The sequence below is a fragment of the Callithrix jacchus genome, chromosome 5, assembly GCF_049354715.1.
Source record: "Callithrix jacchus isolate 240 chromosome 5, calJac240_pri, whole genome shotgun sequence".
In the NCBI taxonomy this organism is placed as follows: domain Eukaryota; kingdom Metazoa; phylum Chordata; class Mammalia; order Primates; family Cebidae; genus Callithrix; species Callithrix jacchus.
In genome coordinates, this window is record NC_133506.1 from 74,996,336 (window position 1) to 75,020,234 (window position 23,899).

A 23,899-nucleotide genomic window follows, 5' to 3' on the forward strand; every position below is an offset into this window, starting at 1 on the left:
GGAGTGATGGTTCAATAAAGAAAGGTCCGTTCTAGTTATAAATAGTATTTTTGCAGAATCAGGCCCTGAAATTGGTCCGCACAGATTGTTTCTCCTGGCACGCTGAGTAGTTGGGAAACTGACGTGAATGCCAATTAGACCAGCCAGTAGGGAAGGATTCTTTTTTTCTTTTGAGACAGAGTCTTCCTCTGTTGCCCAGGTTGGAGTGCACTGGCGTGATCTCTGCTGGGTCTCTGCAGCCTCTGCCTCCTGGGTCCAAGTGATTTTCATGCCTCAGCCCCACAGGTAGCTGGGACTCTAGGTGTGCGCCACCACACCTGGCTCATTTTTGCATTTTTAGTAGAGACGGGGTTTCACCATGTTTGTCAGGCTGGTCTTAAACTTCTGACCTCAAATGATTCACCTGCTTTGGCCTCCCAGAGTGCTGGGATTACAGGCTTGAGTACCACACCCAGCCCAGAATTCTTACTTTTTGAGAAAAAAAAAGCCTCTGAATTCCATACTCTTGGATAAGAACTGGATGCGGGGCTGGGAACCCCACTGAAACACCTTTCCTCACCTATGGTAGTGGCACAGGAGGAAGAGGGCATGCCTGCCATTTCACACAGTTCCACTGCTGCCAGGAAGCCTAGTGATAGACCCCTTATACCAGAACCAGCTCAACACAAGAATACTGTGGAATAAGAAATTAGCATTCTCTTTATGATTTTGTGCTGCCCTAGGATTTCGCTCTCAACCTGGTTGGTCCACACTAGAGAGGCTGCTGTTGGCCTCATTACAGAATTCTCCCAAAGGCATCTTCACTGCGTATCTGCCTGAAAATGCAGCCTGAAATGTCTTGGATCCTCTTAACATGTTCTAACCCAGCAGTGTGCCTCATTGGTTGGTGACCAGATCCCTCCTAAATCACCCCCTTAACAGCTGGGCCAGCTCCTGCCTTTGGGTGGTCTTTCCCTTCCTAGTGCATCTGCACCCCACGAGGCACTGGCAGGAACAGGACTTGGAGCCAGGACAGCCCTGAGAATCATCCTGTCGTCTGAACCGGGAGACAGCGCCCTCAGCAAAAGGCCTGGCGCCATCATTTGAAGTCTGCATAGTGCCCACCCTCCAGTCAGATCACAGGTGGGAAATCGAGAACAGAAGGTGAGAAACAGATTCTGTGTTCACATGATTATTCTTATTTATTGAGGTCTGTTTATTCTCCACGGGTGCTTTTTTTCTCCAAGTAAACAGAGCAGGCGCAAATATCTATAATGAATAAATTTATTGTCTTACAAAAATCATTGTCTAGAAATATGGGAATACAAGAAAAGATATTTGCAGTCAGGTGTCTGGTGGTCAACAGCCAGTACAATTCATAAAGGGGGAAAATCCAAGATTCCAAACCCACAGGACAAATTCTTCCTAACAGATGTTAAAGCTTTTAACCCAAAAGGTTTGTGTTTTCAAGCACATTGCAGAGGATCAAGGATTTATAATTAACACTGATTCATTGTCACTGAATGTTTGTAATTACCACTTTGACTAGAGAGGTACAGGATATGAAGCACAGTCAAAACTGAATACATTAAATTGTTATAGAGGCAAATAATATCTTCAACATTGTCTTAGTACTGTAGTGTCTAAGGCACTTTCTGTAATGTCAGTTTGCTTAACTATCAACCAAAAACAGGATGCTAAATGTTCACTGTAACACTGTCCAAAGGGAAGGGAGAAGGAGAAATGAGGAGTCACACCCACTGGCATGTCAACATTCAGGAGGATGGCCTCTGTTCTGGAGGTTCCATAAACCTCATTCACAAACTTGGAACAAGCCTCGGACACAAAACCAATATTCCCATTTTGGGCTCAAAGCAGCGGCTGAATTTGCAAGGTCAGCGTGAGGGCCTGGTTGGCGAGGGTGGGCCTTCCACCAGCTCGGCTTAGGGGTCCACGGCTGCTTGCTCCTGACGTGAGGAGGGCGCCGGCAGAGCCCGGCGGTTCGGGAGACCATCTGGAAGTCTACGTGATCCATGGCTGCCAACCGGGGCCTTGGCTGCACTGTGGCCACTATCCCTGCTATGCACAGACCAGCCCTGGCCAAGGACAGTTCACATGAGTAGACGCGGGACACCATCGACTCGAGGGGCAGGCCCCCTTGGGGGATGGGCAAGGTAACCCCAAATGGGTGTTGCTTCCAATCCAGCCCACCCCTCCCACTCTTTCCAAAGCCCCTTTCACAGTTTGCTCACTGAAATAGTGTTGATCATTATTGGAAGGATATGAGAGATACAATGCAGTTTAGGGTCCACCATGGTCTAGGAGACTTGATGTGGCTGAGGATCGGGGGCCACGTGAACACAGAACTAGGTTACCTGTCTGTACGACAGAGAGCATGCAGAGTGACAGCAAGGACCACGGCGCTGCCCCAATGACCCAGCGACCTGCAACGAAGGGCCTGGAGTTTGTTTGAAAAAGGGTTCTTACCATGTTTATAAAATGGTCTCTTGATGACTATATTGGAAAATAGATGCAATGATGAAACAATCTGTTTAATATGTGTGTTCTGTGTGTGTCTATGTATAAAAAGGGGAGCAATTGTACCTAAGTTTGAAGCAGGATACAGTATTTGTTGGCTGGAGAGCCTTAAGACACAGTTGATCTTTCAGGAAGGAATCCTGTAGCTTGCCAATTTCCTAAATCTGCAGGAGGCCCCAAGGCAGGCTGGTACCGGGTGCGTTCCTAAGTGTCCCACTGTATCGCCTCCTCTGGCTTCCTGCGACTTTACTCTGACTGGGTTGGCTGCGTCTCATTGACATCACTGGTCTTACTTTCTGTGTCGTCGTCGGAGAGCTCCAGGGAAGCCCCCTCAATGTGCAGCTGGCGCCGGCCAGATCGGCTGGAAGAAAAGGTGATGGGGCCGCCCCGCCTGGAGAGAACAGGAAGCAGATGCGGGTGGGTAAATAGGAGCACATGGCTGTCAACATGTTCAGCCACTCAATGCCGCGAACCTCCCCCATGCGTCCCTTCCTCAAACACATGACCCTGTGGGGGAAAGACTGCTTTTCTACCTTTCCCATAACCCTGCCTGCAGATTAAGCGGAGCAGAGTCCTCAGAGAACTGGGGAAGACTGGATTCAGCCTAGGACTGTCTGTGATGGAAATGGTAAGAAAGATGGATTAAGGCCAAGCTCTACCTGTTAACCAGGGATCAGCCAGATAGCAAGTATTTTGAGGATTTGCAGGCCACGTAGGGACTCTGTTGCATATTCTTTGTGTTTTTATAACCCTTTAAAAACGTAGCACAAAAGCAGGGTATGCACTACGTGTGCCCTCATTTGCTGAAACCTCAGCTGACTTCTTGTTCTGGGGCAGAGACTTCAGCTGTAGCTCTCCCATGCTCTACCCTCTCACTGGTGCACAGTGTGGCGAGGAGGACAGCGCTGAGGAGGGCTGAGGGCACCAGATCGGGGAGGAGCTCCTGTCCTGCTTTTAACAGAGGCTGGGACCTCTCCTTGCTAGCAGATGTCTGGATGTGGACGGACACCTGACCCAGCTCAAGCCTGGTGTGGTCCTCTAGTGACTGGCAATGAGTGGGCCTGCTCCTCTTTTATTCTCCTCAAAGGATGACTATAAAGGTTGGAAATCTTAAATAAGTGGTTCAGGAGAAAGAATGGGTCACTGTGCATGAATCTAAATAAACTTTGTCCGACCAGCTGTGCCCCAAGCCTAAGCTAACCCACAAAGCAGCTGCCTGCCAGCTTGGGTCCGCATGGCCGCTCACCTCAGCCGGTTCTTCAGGGTGCTGACCTCGCGGCTCAAGCCCTCATTGGCCTCGGTGGCATCATCCAGTTCCCGCTGGAGTTTACGCCGAGATGCGTTGGCACGTGTAGCTTCTTCTTCTGCTTCCTCCAGCTGGCGTTTAAGCTGCTTCATCCGCGCATTGGCCTTCTCCATCTTGGGGAGGTACATGAACCAAAACAAAGCAAACTGGTGAATCCGGTGTCCGCCTCTTTGCACCCCAAGTGTGGCAATGTGGCCCTCTGCCTTTGTGAGCGTGCGCACACAGATGCGCACACACGTACACACGTGCTTGGGGGCTGGTCAGAGGCTCTGTAACCAGCCTGCTGTTCTCAGCAAAACCAGCATCTACAGAGCACACTAGGCCAACAGAAACAAAAAAATACTCAAGACTTTTTACCGGTGAGTTTCTGCAGAAAAATGAGTGTTTAATATCTTCACACACATGACCTAATGGACTGAAAGGGAATTGTTATTCTTGCAGAATCCAGAGGAACCAGCAATGTGGGATAATCCCCAACCCTGGGAGAGTGCACAATGCATTCTTACACCTTCTTTCAAGTACGGGCATCTCAGATACTATACTCGGATACAAGCAGAAAGCCACCCTGGGATGACCTGACCCAAGAACTAAGAGCCTCCCTTTTGGGCCCTCCATTCCTGAGCCACACAGGGACCGGCCAGTGTCTTGCGAGTCCAGCTCATACCACCTTCAACTGTTCTCAGTGCTGTAGTCTTCAAGGGTAGAGGTGGGACCTGACTGAATGAAGTAGGGGAGGGTTTGGGCCAAAGGCAGTGAAATCCTCAGGGGAGGGAGGGGACAGCTGCCCACACTGCAGTCCGGACAGTTCTGACCCATGGTTCAAAGTTCTGCAGAACATTCCCTGCATCCTTAGAAAGGGCCTGGATGCAGACACTGAAGACCACCCTGGTGCAGCGTGCAGGACACCTCTCTTCCCTTCACTTTCTAGTCACTGTCTCCTGTGTCCACCCTGCATCCAGCCAATACCTCATGACTGCCAGTGATGCCCAGGAACTATACTAGGCATTAGGGAGCTAACAGGGAGCAAAACAGGCAGAAATCCCTGTGCTCATCAAGCATTCATTCTAGTGGAGAACGCAGGAGCTTTACAGTTCAGTCCTCACTGAACTTGCTTCCTGATCTGCTCTCCCCACTCTCCTGTGAGTGCCCCCTTTTTACCACCTGTGTCCCCAGCACCCAGAGGTACCAGCCAGGAACATGGAATGGCACATGTGAGTTGAAACACCAGAATGAGGAGGCTCCTGAATGCTGCCGGTCAGTTGTGCCACCAGCTCATTCTCCACCAGTTCCTTCACTAACACGCTTCCAGGGAGGCATTAGCGTACCTGTTCTTTGTACTGATCTGCATGTCGACGTTCATCTTCCACCTGCATGAAGATTTCTTTCAGCTTCTTCTCAGTACGACGGACTAATTTGTTGGCGGCTGCTCGTTCCCTATGAAAGTGGTCACATTAGTTCTGAAATTCTTGAAATGATATTTGTATGGGAAAAATATTTTAAGAGCCCTTTTTCTTTGGGAAGATGACAGATGGTAGAGGCATTATGGACCTCTCTGCCCAGAATATCACGACTAATGTACTAAAACCTTCTGGTCAAAAAAGGAATTGCCTTTAATATATTCCTCAATAGCAAAAGGTAGAGAAAGCAAATTATTCCTGTCCTGCACGTGTAGGTATTAATCACTGTACACAGGTATTCAGTTATATTACTACTCAGTTATATTACTTTTTTTGTTTGTTTAGATGGAGTCTCTGTCAGTCTGGCTGGAGTACAGTGGTGCCATCTCTGCTCAATGCAACCTCCACCTCCTGAGTTCAAGTGATTCTTGTGCCTCAGCCTCCCAAGTAGCTGGGATTACAGGTGTGTGCCAGCACACCTGGCTAATTTTTGTATTTTTAGTAGAGGCGGGGTTTTACCACATTAGCCAGGCTGGTCTTGAACTCCTAACCTCAGGTGATCCGCCCACCTCGGCCTCCCAAAGTGCTGGGATTACAGTTGTGAGCCACCACGCCTGGCCTGTATGCAGTGATCTTCTAAACAGCAAATGTTACATACAAGCTACCTGTGAGTTATACTGAACATAGACTTTTGAAGACACAATTCTTAGTTTAATCACCTAAACTTTCAGCCTGAGAAATAACCCAATTTATTAAGTGATTGTTTCACTTGAGAATTTACAGGACTTTGGCAGCTCACACTGAAAACAAACAAAAATCCCCTATCCTCACTCTTTGGTTAGAGGTGAAACAAGCCCATATTTGTAGACAGGTCTACGTTGTCCCATATGAAGGAGAGGTAACTTATTTGGAGGACTCCATGGAAGATAGAAAAAATTACTTTGTTCCTTGACAAATATGCAAAAATGGATAGGGAGGGAGTCAGCCCAAAGAGTGAGTTATGTTACTTCAGCCCACTGGAGTCTAAGAGTGGAGTGGGAAGTCCTGGGGCATGGGGCTGGGGAGGATGCAGGGTTCTGGCCATAAGCCCTGCATTTCTGGGCTCCAAGCTCCCCAACCAGAGGGTGAATCCGAAGGTCTGCCTGGTTCTGGGGAATATGGCATGATAGCTTTGTAAATGCCTGCCTGCCAGAGCTGTGCTGTATAGTTTCTCAGACATTTCAGAATGCTTGAATACAACAATATGAAAGCTGTTAAGCCATCCCTTCCTGTGGGGAGAAGAAAGGCTAGGATTTTTGTCATACTGCATTTCATCTCTGCCAGCAAACTAGCATTTCATGTGATACCACACACTTGGCAAAGGGACTTTGGGTAGGAGATGCAAACTCAGGGGGCACAGTGTAGTTAGCCCTGAGCCGAGTCCTAAAGCCCAGCCTTCCCTGAGTGTTCTCAGAGGCCTGTCCTTCCACCCTCTGAACGCTCGCAGCTCTTCTCTCAGCTCACGCCAACTTCTGTCGCCCACTCTGGTTGTACATGTTCTCTGCCCACGTGGGGAGCCCTTCATGGAAGTGGCATGTCTGTCTCTGACTGAGCCTGGTGGGTAAGTTTTGATATATAGCAACAAAAACCTCTTACTTGGCTTCCTGCTCAAGCTGCTCCTCCAGCTGCCCAATCTTGGCCTCCAGGGCTGAGATGGTGGCCTTGAACTTGGACTTGACAGCACCCTCTAGCTCCTGCAGCTTGGCCTTCAACTCCTTGTTCTGCCGCTCCAGTTGCTGGCGTGCGTTGTCACTCTTCTGGGCGGCGCTGCGCTCGGCTGCTAGCTCGGCATTCAGTGTATCCACCTGGAGAGGAGAGAGTTTAGTCACTTGTGCCTGAGGGGTGGCATAGCCCTCCCTTGGTGGCGGGCCCCTGTGTGGGCCACCTGCAGAGTGGTCTTGCGGAAGCGGTCGTTGAGCAGCTCCATGTTGCTCTGCTCCTCCTCAAGCTCCTCCTCCAGCTGTGCAATCCGAGCCTCCAGACGCCGCTTCTCATCCAGCAGCGCAGACCTGGCAGGGAAGAGGGGGAAGCAACAGGTCAGTCCCAGCTCAGCACAGCACGGGAGCTTCAGGGAAGACTCCTCCCCGACCCTGGTGCTGAAACCTGAGCAGCCATTCTCAAGTTTCTCTTTTCCTTGCACCCATCCCCGAATCCATTAGTAGGTCCCACCAACGACACTTGCAAACACCCTCCCCCACTGCCACCACCCAGATGCAGGCCTGTCATCTCTCACCTGGACTGCTGGGGTGGCCTCCAGCTGCCCTGCCTGCCTCCCTCCAGCTGTTCTCCACAGACAGCTGCCAGAGTGAACTTTCAGAACACAAGCACGAGCCCAGCCCCCCACCCATAAACTCTAGTGGTTTTCCAATGCACTGAGAATACAATTCTCAGTCCTCATATGGCATGCTCAAAAAGGTAGATGATGAACCTTTGGTTCAATAATTCAGTGGAGAAATCAACTGAATTGGAAAAAAGATAATGACTTTTAACGAAAAATGAAATCAGATAAAGGTCATATCTGAGGAACCTGCTTGCTAAACCGAATGAACTGGAAAGTGAAGAGTGCAGTGCCAGTTAGTGCAGACCATGGCTCACACCTGCAGGACTCAGGACTGGCATGGGGTACGATGGCTGAGGCAGCCCAGGCCCAGCGAAGGAGGAGCAAACCACCTGCTGATGCCAGGTGTGTTGACACCTCCAGCCTTCTCAGCAGTGCCCTGAGAACCCGCCTCTGCCCCTGGCCATGGAAGACTCACTTGCCAGAAGTGCTGTTGGCTATCTCATCGGCCAGTTCGTCTCTCTCCTGCTCGGCGTGTCGGCGGGCTCGTTCAGACGAGGCAAGTTCCTAAGCAGTGAAGACTGTGTTAAGCTCTGGCTGTGAACAGTTTCCTCACCTGTGGAATCTGACAGTGGCTGGAGCTGCAGTGACCTTGTTTCTGACACTGTTTACCTGCACCTCAAGCTGTCATTTAGATTTGAGAAATTAAACTGGCAAGGAAATCTGTTTGGTGCAGGTCAGCCAGGTGGTGTGTGGTGTCAGCATCTGACACAGAAATGTCCAGAGGGAACTCTTCCCTGCCATCAGGGCTTTGCTGTCACTTCCAACCTAAGAGGTGGTGATGTTCCTGCCCTTCTTGGAAAGCAGGTACTTCTTAATATAAACTGAGCGGGAACTTTATACAAACCCTGGGCCCTAAGAAACATGAGCTGTACCTACTTACTGCCCTGCGGAATCTTTCACATACATAGTTTGAGATCAAGTAAACTGGCTGCACGGACCAGTGTGGATCCAGGCAGCTGTGCAGCAGCGAGGGTCAGCGCTCCCACAGGGAGAAGGCAGGTGGGTGCACCCGTGGGGCTCAAGTGTTTGCAGAGCTGGGCCTCTCTGGTAAGGGCCTCTTGAAGGGGATGGAGCCCTGGAGAGTCAGGCCTTTGTGGCTCCTCAGCTGGCTCTGTGAGGACTGGGCAGAACAATGGGGACAGCCCTGTGCCTGCCAGCCCATGAGAGGAACTGCATGATGGCTGTTTTTCCACAAACTTCCTTGGAAAGATGATTTGCCACAGAAAGGAGTCAAGGGTGCATTTATTTTATAAATGAGGGAACTGAGGCCCACCTGGACAAAGATATTGGCCCAAAGTCCCAAGGTTGGTCAGCAGCAAAAAGTCGGTTCTGACTCCCTGTTCAGGGCTCTTCCCACCAGCTGCCCTTTCCAAAAGATGCCACATTTGGCAAGAGCACACCTTGAAGGTGTCTTAGGAGCAGGGCTGCACGGGAGCTCCTCTGCCTGCTCCAGCACATGCAAGTGCCTTACATGAGTGTGGGCTGTGGGTCCTCTGACAGGCCCGGGGCAGGGTGGGAGTCAGGAGGGAAAAAGAGGCAGCACCTGCTCCCGGCCTGACCCCAGAGCCACTGACTCCAGACAGCTCTGCCATCTGGCCTCTGGTGTTCTGCCCTCTAGGGCTTTTAAGACACTCACTATCCACTGGCTGGGAGTGCTTTAGGTAGACAGAGGGACCCATAGGAGAAAGAAAAGGACCCTGAGGCTTCTAAGCCAAATGAACAGAGGTATCTGAGGGAAGGAAAAGTGTCAGCAATAGGGGTAAAGGCAGGGCCAGCTTTCCAGCTCAGTCTCTTCCTAACGCACTGTGATTCAGACCTTGCCTGAGAGTCTGAAAGAAAAAACATGGAGCATGGTACAGAGAATGCCGCCTGGACATGTGGGTAATGGCCCAGGGGCGCTCTCTAGGAGGCAGGCTCCAAGAGCCAAAGCGCCTGGGGAAATGAGTATTTGGGCATCTCACCAGTCAACCCCATGATGGATACATAGAGCTTACACATCTACTTCATTGACTAACATGCATCGTTTTTAAGCATACGTGGAACATTTACAAAAACAAATGTGTTCTAGGTCCCAGAGCCCTCTCAACATTCTCTGACCACAATGTGATAAAGCTAAAATCAACTTAAAAAAGAAGCAAATGCCATACATTTGAAAATTGAAGCCACAAGCTTAAATTATTTATGGGATAAAGAAGAAACCATAATAGGAATTAGAAAAATTTAGAATTAAATGACAATGAGATGACTCCACATCAAAAATCTGGGGAATTTACAGTCTTTTATAGACATATTAGACAAGAAGCTTGAAAGCTGATGAGCTAGGTGTCCAACTCAAGAAGTCAGAAAAACGAGTAAAAAATGGTGAGGCAGAGGACAGCCGGATGAAAACCTCCCAAAACTGGCTCTCAGGTTCTCTCAGGGTCTGCTTGGCATTTACTGACCTGGTTTTCAGTTCCTCATTCATTCCTGACTCCTAGAGAGCCATCCTTTCTTGCAAATTCAACTCTGCCTTTGCTAATATTTTACCCAAGATTTCTAGGTGTTTGTATTGGGAGTTTTTTCATATTAACTGATACTAACATTTAACTTATCTTTCCAGGTTTGAAGAAAATTTCGATTACCCATCATTTACATGGTAATGTGTATATTTAAGCGTGTCTTGCTCTGTTATAATTCCTGTAGGCAACTTATCTGTGTCTGCATCATGAGAACTTACAAAAAAGATAAATAAAGGAATAACAGGAATTCAATGAAAGAAACTTCTCTCCTTTTAAAAAAGTTATCACATGAATAGTGCTTCTGTGTAAAAACAGGCAATTTTGCATCAACAAGGTTGGGGTTACACAGTCCTCACGCTTATCAACACTAAAGTATCACTTCCCTTTCCTGCACAGGGAGCAGGCCGAGAAGGTGGCCTGAAAAGTTACTCATCAGCTCCTTTGCCTTTAGCGAGGTAGAGGAATATACATGAGCAGTGTTGAACTGATCACTTTCTGTTTCCAAACTGAAGTAACAAGGTTGGAGACCATATTAAAAGTGGATACTAAAAAAAAAAACCAAAAAACCCAAAATAAATGCAACAACTAAAATGGATACTGACATTACAGTGGGCCACAAAGATATTAAAAAAATTTTTTTTGATCTTGACAAATTTCAAGGACAAATATATTGAACAAATGGAAAAGTAACAAACCAACCTCTTGCAATTGAAGGATTTCTGCTTCCAGACTCTTCAATTTCTTTTCACTCTCTTTGGATTGAGCAAAAATCTCATCTCTGGATGCACGAGCTTCTTCTAATTCACGTTGGTAATCCTTCATCTGAGCCTAAGATTAAATAAGAAGGTTTTGGGGGTGATTTGCATCCTTAGTTTTAATTAAAAAAATTTTTTTAAGAGATGAGCTCTCGCTATGTTGCCCAGGCCGTTCTGAAACTCAAGGCCTCAAGCATTCCTCCTGCCTTGGCCTCCTGAAGTGCTGGGATTACAGGTGTGAGCCGCTATGCCTGGCACCATTCTTAGCTTTTAAACATGGTTCTTTTTCTAGATTATAAAAGTAATATACATTCACTGTAAATATAAAAGCATATGGAAATGACAAGGATATCATAAGAAAACTACAGATCAAAATGAAATCCCTTATGAATACAACTGCAAAGATCTTCAGCCACATAGTAGCAAAATGAATCTGGCAACATGTAAAAAGGATCATACTCCACGACCAAGTGGGATCTCTGAGGAGTGCAAGATTGGTGGACAACGAAAAGTGAATTAATGTAACCATATGATCATCACAATAAAAGCTGAAGAGGCACTTGACAAAATCTAATACCGTTTCAATATAAAAATACTCAAGCCATGAACAGAAAGAAATTCAACTCTTGATAGAGGGCATCAGTGAAAAACTGAGCCAATATCATATGTAAGGATCAATGACTGAATGCCTTCCCTCTAAAAGATGAACAAGACAAGGATGTGTTGCTAAGTGCGCTCAAGCATCTCCTGTGGACACAGTGGACACACGTGGCCTGCTGCCCCACCCATGGCCATGCTGACAGTGGTGCTGTGCCCCCACGGTGGGTGACAGCGGTGCAGTGCTGTCCCCTGTGTAAAAGCCACACGGGTCATGTGGTGCCATGCAGAGACTCCGTGGGAAGTGGCACGTACCTGGAGCTTGCGGAGCTGCTTGATCACCTCATCCCGAGCTTTGTTCGCAGCCTCGATCTGGGCTTCGAGGTCCTTCAGGTCTATCTCCATCTTTTTCTTGGAAGCCACAGCCAGTGCCCGCTGTTTCCTCTCGTCCTCCAGCTCTGCCTCGAGCTCCCGCACCTAACGAACAGCATTGGATTATGCTGGGTTAAGTCCAAGTATCCACTCAGAGAGCAGGCAGCCTGTCCTCAGGTGGGGGCTCTGGTGACTTGGGTGAGTAGAACCTTCTGTTATTCTGTAGAGGTCTCTGTTACCGAATAGTTATTATGAACAGAAAACCACAGTAGCTGAATTTTGTTCAAAGAGATGTTTAAATAACACCACCTAGTACAAACCACCCCACTGACTGCTTCAAGGGCACACGAGAAGGCAGCCAGTGACCTGAGCTCAGAGTGTAGATGAAGCCAAGATGGAAAGACCCGAGATGATGCAGTAATCATGTACTAAAGGCTGGGGTAGGCACAGAGTGGGCGTGGGGTAGTTGCTAAGAGGTGCAGATGGCATGTCTGTTTCCTAAAGTTGTGAGAATTTGTGGCATGGACACGTTACAGGGGTGTCAGAACCAGTCAGAAACTGCCTTTAATGAGCAGGAAAGTGGGGAGCAGTCAAAGCTGTCCAACGGAGGAGGGACAAAATGAGGGCCAGTTCGGGAGCAGGCAGATGGGAGAGTGAGGATGAGTAGGATGTGGGCTGGAAACCGAGGGGGACTAACTCTGTGGTGCTCTTCACTCTGTGAGCCCCATAATGTGCAGTGGGGATGGGGCACTACGCTCACACTGTGTGAGGGGTGCTTAGAAGAAGGTGCTCGGGAGTCCTTAAACCAAATCCTAATGCCTCAGTCACCAGAAATGAAGCCGTTGAGCTCCAAACCTTATCAGCCCATGAGTCCACGGGGACAGTGTGCCACTGCCTTGACACGCTCTTCCCAACCTGTCCTGCTTCCTCCGCTTATTCAGCCATAAATGCTTTGTCATGTATTTATTAAGGTACAGGGTCATAAATATCTTAATACCTGCGGCCTAGGTATTGCTCTAGCAGCTAGAGGCTTGGGTGAGCAAGGAAGGGTCCCTGCCTTCACAGAACTCACGCTTCCCGCAAAGAGGATGGCGGCTGGTGTGGAGGCAGCGAGGCCTGGTGGAGTGGTGGCTCCACTGGTCCTCACCAAAGGGGAGAAAGAAGGCTGCTGCTGCTGCTCCTCTGCAGGGGTTGGTGTGGGAGAGGAGGAGCAGGGCAGCTGCTCCTGCATAATACAGAGGCGCTCATCGTCTGCTTGCTGGATTCTGCAGAGATCCGGAGCTGTACCTCAAGGCACAGGAGAGCAGGAGGCTCCTAATGTAGAGCCACTTACGTGATATTTCAAAGTTTGGTGGTTTAAAAAAATGTCTAGAAATTCTTTAATATTCCCCACCTTAAAGAGTTGGAGTGTAATCTCTCTAATGTGGGCCAGTCTTAGTGACTCGTTTCTAACAAACGGAATAAAAAAGTGATCACATGAGACTTGGGAGATTAGGTCATAAAAGGCCTGGAAGCTTCCTCCTTGCTTGCTTTCTTTTGGATCTCTCAGTCTCCTGAGGCTCCCTCCAGGACACTCAGGAAGCCCATGTGGTGAGCTGCTGAGGCCTCCTGCTGACACCATTTGGGTGAGCCAGCTTGGCACAGCTCCTCCAAGCCCACTTTGGGCCTTCAGATGATGCAGCCGGGGCTGAGGTCCTGACTGTACCAGACCCACTGATTCAACAGCTTCCCAATTCCTCACCCACAGAAACTGTGACATAAATGTTGTTACAGTTTGCAGTAATTTGTTGTTTGGAGTAATTTGTTATCCAGCAATAATTGACCAATAGTTAGGAGAGGGAAATTAACAAAACAAAGCAAAATTAAATATATCCCAAATCTGGCTAGGGGTGGTGGCTCATGCCTGTAATCCCAGCAATTTGGGAGGCCAAGGTAGGTGGATCACTTGAGTCCAGGAGTTTGAGACCAGCCTGGCCAAGATGATGAAACCCTATCTCTATTAAAAATACAAAAATTAGCCAGGCATCATGGCGCATGCCTATAGTCCCAGCTACTTGGGAGGTTGAGGCAGGAGAATCACTTGAACATGGGAGGCAGAGGTTGCAGTGAACCAGTATCATGCCACTGCACTCCAGTCTGTATGACAGAGCAAGACTCTGTCTCAAAAAAGAAAATAATACACACACACACACACACACACACACCCTAAATCCAAGACTTATTGCCATGACTTGTAAGGAACTGTTAAAATATCCATCCACAATTAGTTTTTTTTTTTTTTTTTTGAGACGGAGTTTCGCTCTCGTTACCCACGCTGGAGTGCAATGGCGTGATCTCGGCTCACCGCAACCTCCGCTTGCTGGGTTCAGGCAATTCTCCTGCCTCAGCCTCCTGAGTAGCTGGGATTACAGGCACGCGCCACCATGCCCAGCTAATTTTTTGTATTTTTAGTAGAGACAGGGTTTCACCATGTTGACCAGTATGGTCTCGATCTCTTGACCTCGTGATTCACCCGTCTCGGCCTCCCAAAGTGCTGGAATTACAGGCGTGAGCCATAACGCCCGGCCCCACAATTAGTTTTTAAAGTAAACTTTTAGACTAGAAGTTTAACATCCATGCAGAAAAGTGTCTGATATACATTCAGAAAAATATACAACTTAGATGGATAACAACTTTATAAAATGAAAAATTTAAGTATCTGCTGTTTTATTCCTTTTGAAAAGTGATTTAATTATTAGGACCTGTGATCTGAACTGCAGAAATCTGCTGAACCACTGTGTCTGGTATGCATCAATTCTTTCCTATACCCACATTCTAGGACAAGGAATGTGAACCTTGGGAGTCTGCTGAGGGCTTTCTAATTGATAAGTGTCCTGGCTTGTAAGCAGCAATGATACTGTCTGAGAAGTAGAAAAACCTAAACCAATTACAATAAAATTTAAATAAGAAAATTCTCAAATGACCAAATAAATCCATTTTACTCCACGTGTTACTCAACTCCGTGTTTACTCAAATGTGTTCTAACATAAACAAACAAGATACTGAGCCAGACCTGGGCTTTGGGGGCCTTCAGACCCTTGTTCTGGAGGCCACACCCCTTTGACCTACCTGTTTAATCAGCAGCCGCTTCTTCTCTTCATTCTGCTCATCTCTGGTTTGCAAGTCTCTCTCAAACTGGGCCTTCATGGCCTGCATGTTGACTTCCAGACGAAGCTTGGCATCTTCTGTGGCCTGGAGTTCGTCTTCCAGCTCCTCCAGCTGGGTCCTCATTTCCTCCACCTGCTGCTCCAGGGCTCGTTTGGATTTTTCAAGTTCGTGAACCTAAATCACCGAAGCATCAGGAAAAAGTTGACCTGGGCAGAGGAACGTGTGAAGAACAGCACTCTCCCTGTTTTACAGGGCCACTCAGCATGCTGGCCACTTTGGTCCCTCTGGGCCGGCTCCCTGCCACATGCACACACGTCCTTCCCTTTCCCGCTCAGGCTGCTGCTATTCCCCATTTCAGCGTATGCAGTTCAGAACTACAGTGTGGATTTTATCACACATGTTCTTTGGTCATCCTCCTCTGATGACCTTTAAGCAGAGAGCTCTTCAGTGAGCCAAACAACAATGGAAACAGCAATGCCGGGGAACCTGTCTGCTGACTGAGGAAGAAGTACCACAGTACACCTCTTGCTGTAGAAACGATGATTCCTATTGAAAAGCACACGTGGAAAGTGCTATGAGGGTGGCTTAGGCAGGACACAGTACAGAGGCCTCATCTTTCTCTGGACAAAGATCCCCCCCAGCACCATCTCCCTCATTCTCTGCACCAGGCACTGCGTTGAGAGCTCCACCTCCTGTCCCCTTTGATCCTTGAGGCAGCCTCTGGAGGGAGGACTTGGTGCTTCTGTGCATCCCCTCTGGGGTCCAGGACACCTCAGTTCTCACAGGATAAGCACAGGGAAACTCAGGACAGGAGGAAGGCCCATTTCTATGCAGTGTCTGGTGCTCAGGCACAACAGACGTGTTTGTGGCATGAACATGTGAGTGTGGATTCTACAGAAAATGAACATGAAATAAACTGTGGAGTTCTCTCTCCACATTTTACTGTGTAATCATGGTCACTTCTTTCAGTGGCCTCTTTTTGTCTATGGGGCTAGTCCCTGAGTGCCAAGTTGTGGGAGATGCAGCAGGAAGGTGGGACCACCTTTGCCAACTTATGATGTGGCTGGATGGCCCACAGTCCATGAAAATGAGACTGCCTCTTGACTTTATGCTTTTCAAAGCACATACAGTAACTTCATGAAATTGGACAAGTATTATGTCCATCTGACTGATAAGGAAACTTAGGCTTAAAAAGTTTAAGTGGCTTCCCATGGTCAGAATGGAAACCTGTGGAGGAGCCAGGCTGAGAACCTTGTCTTTGGATACCAGGCGTGGGTTTATTTTGCTGTCTTCAACATGTCATATACTAAGGGAGGGAAGGAGGGTAAATAAATATCATGGCAACTCTTTAGAAGATGTATGCAATGGGAAGAGAAACTGTGACAGAAGCTTCTAAGCTGTGGATAAGCCCCCAAAGCTACCGAAGCTCTCAAAGAAAACAGTGGGACCTCCCTGGGAAGACCTAGGTCAGAGGAAGCTGCCATTCCCTCCTCCTCCCCCCCTCCAGGTCCCCACTCACCTGGATCTAAGGGGATCCTGTGGTCTCACATTTGATAACTACGTGTGATGGCAAAACCATGAAGCCCTTTTGTTGAAAGCCCCCCTGCCAGGATGCAGGCTGGGGCAGGGAAAGCGGCCAGGAGAAACATGTTCCCCTCCGGCCAGTGCTGCTGCAAGAGCTCCACATCTGGCTTGTCATGGATGAGCGGGGGAGACTGCAGAAAACCTGACATCTGGTCCCAGAAGACTTGAACCCCTGACTCAGGCACAGGCCAAGACACTCCTAGATGGCTTCAGTGTCGGGCTGTGCATTTCCAGGTCCTTCAGGCACCCCTAAGGAGTTGCCTGCTCCCTTGCCAAGGCCCCAAGGGATACTCTCCCTTGCCAAAGTGCGGAGCCCACAGGTGACTTACATTCTTCCCCACGTCATCTTTGGAGCTCATCAAGTCTTCCATGTCTGCTCGGAGCTGCTTGTTCTGCCTCTCAAACTCCTCCTTGGCCTCCAGGGCTTCCTCAAGGGCCCGGGCCAGGGACAGGGCTTTGGTTTCTTTCTCTCTGGCCTCTGCTTCAGCCCGGTCCCGCTCTTCGGCATAGCGAGCGGAGATGTTCTTTTCTTCTGCTAACAGCTTTGCAGAAGGGGATGGGGGAATATTAAAAACCACAACAGTGACATAAACTCTTCCACTAAGTGGCTGATTTATCTGATTTATCCCAAGAGTGCTGCTACTAGATTATGCTGTTCTCATATTTCCTTTTCTTGCTTTTCTGCATTTTCCAATTTTGATATAAATTGGTATATTTAATTGCCTTTAAATAAGATTAAACCAAACCAACAAAAGCAAGAGCTCTGCCAGGAGGAAACAACACATGACCCTGGGTCTTAGGTTTGGGAGTCGGGATGTAGAAGACCCACCTGGTCAAACTTCTTCTGCTTCTTCTCCAAGTTGGAGGCGACCTGGCGCTGGTGGTCCAGGTCCACTGTGAGGTCATCCAGCTCCTGCTGCAGGCGGTTCTTGGTCTTCTCCAGCTTGTCATATGCCAGTGCCTTCTCCTCCAGGCGCTGGCTCAGGGCCTCCGCGTCCTTCAGAAGCTTCTTCTTGGCTTCTTCCAGACTTTCAATGGTTCCCAGGTCATCATCTACTTTCTTCTTGGTATCAGCCAACTAGGTTTTGCATAAGGACAAACAGAAAGATCAGTATTAAAGAACTCAACTGGGGCCGGGCATGGTGGCTCATGCCTGTAATCCCAGCACTTTGGAAGGCCAAAGCGGGGCAGAACACTTGAGGTGAGGAGTTCGAGACCAGCCTGGCCAATATAGGGAAACCTCATCTCTACTAAAAATACAAAAATTGCCTGTCTGTAGTCTCAGCTACTGGGGAGGCTGAGGTGGGAGGATCACTTGAGTCTAGGAGGCAGAAGTTGCAGTGAGCCAAGATCGCGCCACTGTACTCCAGCCTGGGCAACAGAGTGAGACTCTGTCTCAAAAACAAACGAAACAAAAACCCACAAGAAACCTCAACTGGTTTTTGCATTTGAAGAATAAAGAAAAAAATTTTTGTTTTTAATATTCTGAGAGAAGAAAAATCAATACTGTGATTTAAAACAAATGAATCTTAGACTGTCACTTAATTTCTTAGGTAATAGTCTATAAAATGATGACTGGATTGAAACCTTACATAGTTGACACAGTCCTAGGTCTTTATTTTAAGGGCTTCCAGCATTATAAACAGCATGTGGCTGGGTCAAAGAAAAACTATTTAATGGGCTTAATTTAGTATGACCTAATTAACTGTCCCAAATGGCGTTGAGAGAGCCCAGCACAGCAGGGCCAGGAGCTGCTGCAGACACACATCGAGGCCACTGCGGCTTCCTAAAGAGGACGCACACCTGGGACTGCAGGGCCAGCACTTGCTTTTCCAGGTTCTTCCTGGCCTCCTCCTCCTCCTCCTGCTGCTCCTGAAGACTGTTCTTCTCCTCTTCTAGCTGCCGGATCCGACTGCTAAGGTTTAGTTTCTGGCGTGTCTCCTCCTGAAGAAGCTCCTGTGTAATTTTTTTAAAAGGGCAACATGTCCGTTATATTTATCACCAAAACAAATACACCTGTATTAAAGAATTCATGTCATAAAAAAGAGAGAGCGCCTCAGTGCATGAGAATACCCAGTGACATTAACAAACACAGATGATTTAAAAACACACACAATAACTTTGTTCAAGCTCATCACACCAACACTGCTTCAGACTTGTCTCTGAAGACTGAATGGCTGCACCGTCCACCCCAGAGCCCAGGCTGGGGCCTCCAGGCATCCCTGCCACACCCCTGCATCTCCTCAGGCACATCTAGAATCCCTTCCTCTCTACCCACTGCCCCGTCTTAGTTCATGCCCTTCACACTAGGATCACCTCTCCCGTCTTAGGCATCCCTTCAATTATCTGTCCTGTATATTTCCTGCCAGATCGACTTCTAAAATGTAAGCATAGACATGTCTTTCCTGTTACTTTCAGACTAGAAAAGCTTCAAAGGCATTAGTTGTGCAGAGCAGAATTTCTGTGCTCTGGCTCTGGCCTCTAGTCTTACTCGCCAGGCTGTGCCTTCTCATGGGGTATGCTTTGGGTAAAATGAGTTTGTCCCCAACTGCCTAATTATTTCACTTTCTGCTTGTCTGATTATATATATATGTGTATATATATATATGTGTGTACATATATATATTATATATATGTGTATATATATGTATATATATATATGTATGTGTGTGTGTGTGTGTGTGTGTGTGTGTGTATTTAATCCCCAGCACCTAGCCTAGAGCCTGGCAAATAAAAACTTATAAATGTTTGTAAATTTAACAAAAGATGTAAAACTCTAAGAATAAAGTGCTGCATTATTTCCGAGTAACCTGTAGCTGACTTAAAAACATCCTAACAGATGATTCAACACAAGTCTTAACAGTATGATAAGCAAGCGTCAACTCACCCGTTTACAAAATGGACTGTTTCTCTTAGGTCAGCACAATGAAATTTCAACCATAATGAAACAATTGTATGTAAAATGGCCAGCAATACATTGTGTGCAGTGGGACCACGGCTTGGGTAAACCACAGCCCAGGCAGCGGCCGTGAATGACAGCTGGAGCTGCCTCCCAGGCCACCCACATGCCTGCCAGACACAAGAACCCCAGGGGCTCTGCATCAAGACACTGAGCTTCTGGGAGAAATCCTGAGTAGCAAGGCTGGTTCCAAATAAAAGTACGACATAAAACGAGTAAGGGGTGAAACGGAGGACAATTCTGGGAGCAGCATATTTCACCAGCTTATATATTCCAGAAATGTTAGTTACTATAAAGACCCCTTGCTCCCCGTGGAATACCTGTGTATCCTGTAGTTGAGACTCAAGACTAGCTGCATCCTTAGCAAATTTAATACCCTTCTTCTCCGCTTCTTCTAGAAGGGTGGAGACATTATCTAGCTCATTCTGTAAGGAGTAAAAGATTAAATTCAACTCAATAGTAAGCGAGCAGAAAGGGTCTCGAAATACAGCTTTTAAGAACATGAATATTCCAAAACCTATAATCCAATAAAAAATTAAAAAAAAAAAAAAAAAAAAAAAAAGAACATTAATATTGAAGAACTCAAGGGCAGTGTGAACCTGAAACTACCCATTTGGTTAAGGAAGACTCACTACCAAGAGTCTGTTGCCTTCAAATGAAGCTCAAATAAGGAGGTACTAGAACCTGCCTCCCTGGCCACCTTAAAAGTCTCTATCCATGGAAAGGACAGGGAGGAGGAGAATAGAGCCCATGTGGGGCAGGGGTGGGGAGGCCTCCTAACTGGTTTCCTACCTTCTATTTTTATCATGAAGAGACAAAAATTAAAGCAAAGCCTTTGAAAAAGTCGCTGTATCCTCTGCGGGGAGCTGAAAGGCCAGCTGGTGCTTGATTTTTGTCTTCCTTCACACGAAGATGCATTAATATGCTTTGGGAGGCAAGTATAATTCACATTCTTATAGATCTTGAAGCTTTTATAAAAGGGATACAAGGAAGTTCTTTTTTTTTTTTTTGAAATGGAGTCCCACTGTGTTGCCCAGGCTGGAGTGCAATGGTGTGATCTTGGCTCACTGCAACCTCTGCCTTCCAGGTTCAAGCGATTCTCCTGCCTCAGCCTCCTGAGTAGCTGGGATTACAGGTGTGGGCCACCATGCTCAGCCAGAAGTTCTTTAAGGTTTTAAGAAACTGGTATTATAGATTCATCATGAATATTTAAGCCATTCCTTATGGTTAGATTACATGAATAATGTGAATATTTTTCCTTCTCAGTGATAGTTCTAAAATATTTTCCAAACAAATCTTCATGGTATAAGACGCTTTATAACTGTTGAGGACAGTGGGTGCTGGGAAAAAGTGGAGGGACGCAGCGGGGCAGCAGGGCACCATAGGTTCTCGCTTGTCCTCGTCACACCGGCCAAGGGAAAGTGTACAGCGGCACAGCCACAACGGAGTGCACGCTGTGACGCATTTTCATTCTTTTTAGCCATATCCTTCACAAAGGTCACACTTCATCCATCTTGGGAACAGTGTGGTGGGGAAGGGCTCCAGAGTCAAGAGGGATTCCTGCCTTCGGCACCAGCTCTAGAAGTCACCAGGTAAGTCCCAGAGGGGGCGAGATCCTTAGCTTCTTTGAGCCTCAGGTTCCTCACCTATCAGAGGGTTGCCTGAGGATTAAATGGGGAACAGTGTATATGGGAGCCTAACATATGCCTGGTGTGGCATGTTCATCATGCTGTTTCAGAGATTTTCTCTTTTAGGAATATCTTTCCAGATGTGTGACAGCACACACACACCATATGTCAGTACCTACATGTTAACATAGCAGACTGGGACTGCCTTCCTTCGAAAGGCCTGCTTGTGATGTTGACCCCTTGGCTGGCATCTGAGAACTTGAATTTAGCAAGAATTCCCACTATTTCCTAAATGAAACTGTCCATGTAGACAATGTGGTCTTATGCTGACCACCTGCGTTTCTTCTGGGAGTCTGCAATTTGGGTTTATGCTAGGCAAGGGGAGCGCACGTAACCAGTCCCTAGGTGAGCTTCTTGGGAGACAACATTTCACGTGTGCCATCAGGACTCACCGCTGGAGGAATAAAGCATGTCCTGTATGACTCTGTTGGGAGAGGACTCCTGGAAGCTCATTCCTGGTTTCCTTAGGACCTCAGCCCTCATGCCCTTTTACTGATTTTGCTTTGTATCTTTTCACTGTAATAAATCACTGCCATGGGCAGCCCTCTCTGCGGAGTCCTTTGAGTCCTGAAGAATCATCTACTGTTGTGCGTTCTTGGGCCTCTGACACAACACAGTTCTGTAATGCTTTTTCAATGTGGCAATACATGATGTACATCTTTTCTTACCAATGAGAACTCACTGACTATATTGTTTTTGCTGGTTGCATAGAAGTCCATATGGAACATTAAAGTTATTTCAAAGCACAGTCAGCCCTTCCTATCCATAGGTTCCATCTGTGGATTCAACCAACCATGGATTAAAAATATTCGGAAAGAATACCCTGCATGTGCACAGCTCAGGACTCTTGGGTTATTTCCTAACAACATGTTATTTCCTAAAAGCATGACTTTTTTGGGTTGTTATTTCCTAAAAAATACAGTGTAACAACTATTTACATAGCATTTACATTGTCTTAGGTATTACAGGTAATCTAGAGATGATTTATAGTATATGGGAGGATGTGCATATATGCAAACATGATGCCATTTTTATTAGGGACTTGAGCATCTGCAGACTTTGGTATCTGTAGGAGGTCCTGGATGCAACCCCCCAGTGGATACTGAGGGCTGACTGTATATATTTTTGTACACACTTCTGCAATGAACATTCTTGAGACTGATTCTGTGTGTACATCCCTAGCTGTTTCCCTAGGATAAATGACTAGACATGGATTTTTCGGTTCTAAGGATATGCCCAGTTTTGAGGCTCGTGATCTAAGACTGCCAAACTGTCCTTTAGAAAAGGTTGCACTAATTTGTACCAGCAGTGTAGAGAATAAAACTATCAAAAATCTTTGCCACTGTGAGGTCGAATTGTTTTGGCCCATTGTTCCTGTTCTCTCATTTACTGGACTAATAGAGAAGATGAAGTACTTCAAACCGTTCAAGCAATGATAAACACAATTCAAAGTGGAACTAATTATGTCCAATTCATGCTGTCTTCTTAAAATATTATTTAACTACATCAAAGTAATATACACTAGGGACACCTAAGAGTCGATGTATTTACTGGCTCGTCATTTTCAGGTACTGCACAGCACACTGGCCATGCATCTCTTATTGCACAGAGGGGTAAAATGGTCAATGAGGGCCATGCTACGGTGGCACAGAGGTTTCTGGCTTACCTGCAGCTTACTTGCTTTCTCCGCCAGCTCCACCCTGAGCCTGTCACCTTCAGAGACCTTGGCATGGAGCTCCTGCACCTGCGCGTCCAGCTTCTTCCTCTTGTGCTCAGACTCGGCCTTGACCTGCTGCAGCACCTTCACCTCACATGCCAGCTCCTTGTTATCTGTCTCCAGGCCCTGCTTGTTCTTCTCTAGATTTGCTTTGAACTAGGAGATGGAAAGGAAAAAAATAATTCACTAGTTATTTTATAAAACTCCATACTCGGGACTGCTTTCTGAGTCTGCAGAACTGTGCTTAACACTCAGTGAGTCTGTACTCTACATTTGTTGAATGAATGAATGAAAATGTTTGCTAGTCTTTGAGTGTAAGAATTCCTACATAAGGAACACATGGGTACATCCTGCTCTGAGGAGCGGATGCAGATATGGAGGGGCTCACTGTACTAAGTAATTATCCTTGTCAATGCAAAGTGTGTCCTGTCTGCAGAGTAATCACTCACACTGTCCTTTGTACAAAACAATTGTTAGTGTAAAAAATTGTTTTATGCTTACTAACACCAGCAAGCACCCTTGGTGCAGGGGTGGGTCACAACAGGATGTATTTATTTCCAATGACATCTTGCCCCAGGGACAAGATTGGGTGTGGTAGGGTGGCTACATGGGAATCTGGGGCCAGACTGTCTGGCTTCAAGTTGCCTTTCCATGAACGAGCTGTGTGGCCAGGCTTAATTACCTAACACTGCTGGGCCTCAGTGTCCTTGTCTTTTAAATGAGAATTATAGGAGGCATACCACAGGTTTGTAGCAAAGATTAAAGAAGGCAGTTCATGTAGGGTACTTACTTAGCACCTGACACAAATGTAAATGTTCCATGAATGTTAATATTGCCATTGTCCATATTAAAAGGTAGCATGCAGCTAAGCAAAGAATAGAAATATGGGGAAAGTGAGGCAAGAACCAAGTCATGAAGGCAAATATTAGGGGAAGTAATGGAAGCCTGTCAGGAGGGTGGTGTGAGTCCCAGGGCATAAGTT

General features: G+C 47.1%; 2 protein-coding genes across 34 annotated transcripts in view; one reads left to right on the top strand and one right to left on the bottom strand.

The window, feature by feature from the left end:
* Window positions 1–10,359, top strand: part of NDEL1 (nudE neurodevelopment protein 1 like 1) — a 47,244-nt gene extending 36,885 nt beyond the window's left edge. Inside the window, exons 10-11 of the mRNA XM_054255831.2 lie at window positions 5,566–5,683; window positions 10,200–10,359. Coding sequence (XP_054111806.1) covers window positions 5,566–5,635 — 70 coding nt within the window. The 3' untranslated portion in view covers window positions 5,636–5,683; window positions 10,200–10,359. The remainder of the gene's footprint in view (window positions 1–5,565; window positions 5,684–10,199) is intronic.
* The window catches only part of MYH10 (myosin heavy chain 10), a 153,136-nt gene continuing 130,395 nt past the window's right edge, over window positions 1,159–23,899 (bottom strand). For all 33 annotated transcript variants that reach the window (XM_035300005.3, XM_035300001.3, XM_078372999.1 and 30 more), the window contains 14 exons: window positions 22,867–23,073; window positions 19,833–19,937; window positions 18,357–18,509; window positions 17,383–17,631; window positions 16,883–17,095; window positions 14,931–15,143; window positions 11,766–11,927; window positions 10,798–10,926; window positions 8,016–8,104; window positions 7,145–7,268; window positions 6,856–7,064; window positions 5,149–5,257; window positions 3,764–3,936; window positions 1,159–2,908 (listed from right to left, as the gene is read on the bottom strand). In XM_035300005.3, the coding sequence (XP_035155896.1) occupies window positions 2,764–2,908; window positions 3,764–3,936; window positions 5,149–5,257; window positions 6,856–7,064; window positions 7,145–7,268; window positions 8,016–8,104; window positions 10,798–10,926; window positions 11,766–11,927; window positions 14,931–15,143; window positions 16,883–17,095; window positions 17,383–17,631; window positions 18,357–18,509; window positions 19,833–19,937; window positions 22,867–23,073 (2,280 nt within the window). In that variant the 3' untranslated portion in view covers window positions 1,159–2,763. The remainder of the gene's footprint in view (window positions 2,909–3,763; window positions 3,937–5,148; window positions 5,258–6,855; window positions 7,065–7,144; window positions 7,269–8,015; window positions 8,105–10,797; window positions 10,927–11,765; window positions 11,928–14,930; window positions 15,144–16,882; window positions 17,096–17,382; window positions 17,632–18,356; window positions 18,510–19,832; window positions 19,938–22,866; window positions 23,074–23,899) is intronic.